The sequence below is a fragment of the Myotis brandtii genome, unplaced genomic scaffold (assembly GCF_000412655.1).
Source record: "Myotis brandtii unplaced genomic scaffold, ASM41265v1 scaffold209, whole genome shotgun sequence".
Taxonomy (NCBI): domain Eukaryota; kingdom Metazoa; phylum Chordata; class Mammalia; order Chiroptera; family Vespertilionidae; genus Myotis; species Myotis brandtii.
Window position 1 is genome coordinate 857,427 of NW_005357806.1, and position 2,009 is coordinate 859,435.

Genomic DNA, 2,009 nt, shown 5'->3' on the forward strand with positions numbered 1-2,009 from the left:
TTGAGCTTCAGTATAAAGCATGTGTTAGAGGAAGGCAGGATTGAAGAGGGAGACCAGTTACAGGAATTCAGGCAAGCTCTCACAAGGAGGAAATAAGACAATGGCACAGACTGTGTGTGGGGCAGGAGGGGGGAGATGGAAAGTGAATCAATGAAAAAACTAGAAAGAAGGGGTAAGGATATTTAGCAATCTTTTTTAGTCTAGTTCCAAGTTTTAGATAAGGTGTCTTCACATTATTAAATTCATCTTCATTGATGAGCACCAAAACTTTTATTGGAAATACTCTTTTGTTGAAATATTAGACCTGCCTCCTCTTTCTGGTTTCGTGGGCAATAACTGAATGTTCCTGCCATTTACTGGGATAGAACATAAGCTGGTTAAAAACAAGTCTTAGGTAAATCGATCTTGAATATGTATTACGGTTTATTGCTTGCAAGAGAATCCTCTATAATAAAAGCCCAATATGCAAATTGTCCTCTTGACTGGGAGTTCGACCACTTCCTATGATGTGCGCTGAACACCAGGGGGTGGTGTGGAACATGGCGGGCGTTGGTGACACAGCACTGGCAGCCAGCGGCATGGAGGTGCTGAAGGCCCCGATGGGCCCTGATGAGAGCGGGACTGGAGTGGGATGGTGGAGCAGGTGAGTGGGTGGCACCAGGCCAAGATGGGTGGGAGCCACTGGTTGCCAGGTGGGGGCCGATCGTCCCACAGATCCAAGCGCAGGCCGACCAGCGGCAGCAGCAGCAGGGGGAAGGTGGCCCGGGGAAGGGAGGGAGTACCCAGCCAGCAGCCCTACCAGTGCACGAATTTCGTGCACTGGGCCTCTAGTTGGTGAATACTAGTGTATGGAAATGAGGACTTATAGTTGAGAAAACAAAGATTTACATCAGCAGCGATTTTTTTAAAAAGCAGCTACTAAATTAATGAACACAGTTTTATTCACAGTCATAAAAACACCATACTGGTAATTATAGAGCAGCAGTTCTCAACCTGTGGGTCGCAACCCCTTTGGGGGTGGAACGACCCTTTCACAAGGGTTGCCTAAGACCATCGGAAAACACATATAATTACATATTGTTTTTGTGATTAATCACTATGCTTTAATTATGTTCAATTTGTAACAATGAAAATACATCCTGCATATCAGATATTTACATTACAATTCATAACATTAGCAAAATTACAGTTATGAAGTAACAACGAAAATAATTTTATGGTTGGGGGTCACCACACCATGAGGAACTGTATTAAAGGATCGCGGCATTAGGAAGGTTGAGAACCACTGTTATAGAGGAAATGGAGAGCAGAATACTCAGAAATACCACGTGTGTAGCCTATCCCTAATAAACATGCCATCTATGAAGCAGATGATCAGGATGCACCTGGGACTGTTAATAGGATAGTAATTTCATTCTGTTTACAGGGAAAGCAGAAACCCCATCTAAAGGCAGAAGCAGAGAACCCAAGCGACAGGTGGCTGCCCGTTCATTTCTGAAACTACCAAGTAAGAAGCAGAAACATGGTTTGCCTAGTTCTTGATTTGGGACAATTTTTTCCCCCTTTGGCAGGCGCGAAGCAAGTTTTAATTATCAGGTGAGATGGTGAGTTAATTTTGGAATGTGTTGAATTAAGGGGCCAGTGGGATACCTGAGTCCAGTTGGGAAATGGACATCTGGGTCCAGAACTTGACTGATTTACATTGCAAACAGATTTAGATGGTACATTTATTAACATTACCATTATGGTTTAATCGCAGTTCAGTGTAAGCATCATCAAGGGTGCATACTCTATTTGGCAAGCCACTCTGTCCGGCGCCTAGAAGTGCGATTGGCACAAAGCACCCTAAAGGGCTTCCTAACGAATACCTTGGAAATCAGAACTTGGCGGTCCCTGACTTCCAACACGAGGTCCGGGCGCCCTCTGGTTTCGCCCCTCCTGCCCCTTTAAGAAGCGCAGGGTCGGTGAGCGGAAGCGCGGCTGGGAAGGAGGGCGGTGCCCGCACCGGG

The 2,009-nt window shown here is 45.6% G+C and overlaps 1 protein-coding gene across 1 annotated transcript in view; it reads left to right on the forward strand.

Annotated features, from left to right (window-relative positions):
* The first annotated feature begins 539 nt into the window (after positions 1–539).
* The window catches only part of LOC106725996, a 3,164-nt gene continuing 1,694 nt past the window's right edge, over positions 540–2,009 (forward strand). Inside the window, exons 1-2 of the mRNA XM_014539238.1 lie at positions 540–603; positions 1,427–1,507. Coding sequence (XP_014394724.1) covers positions 540–603; positions 1,427–1,507 — 145 coding nt within the window. The remainder of the gene's footprint in view (positions 604–1,426; positions 1,508–2,009) is intronic.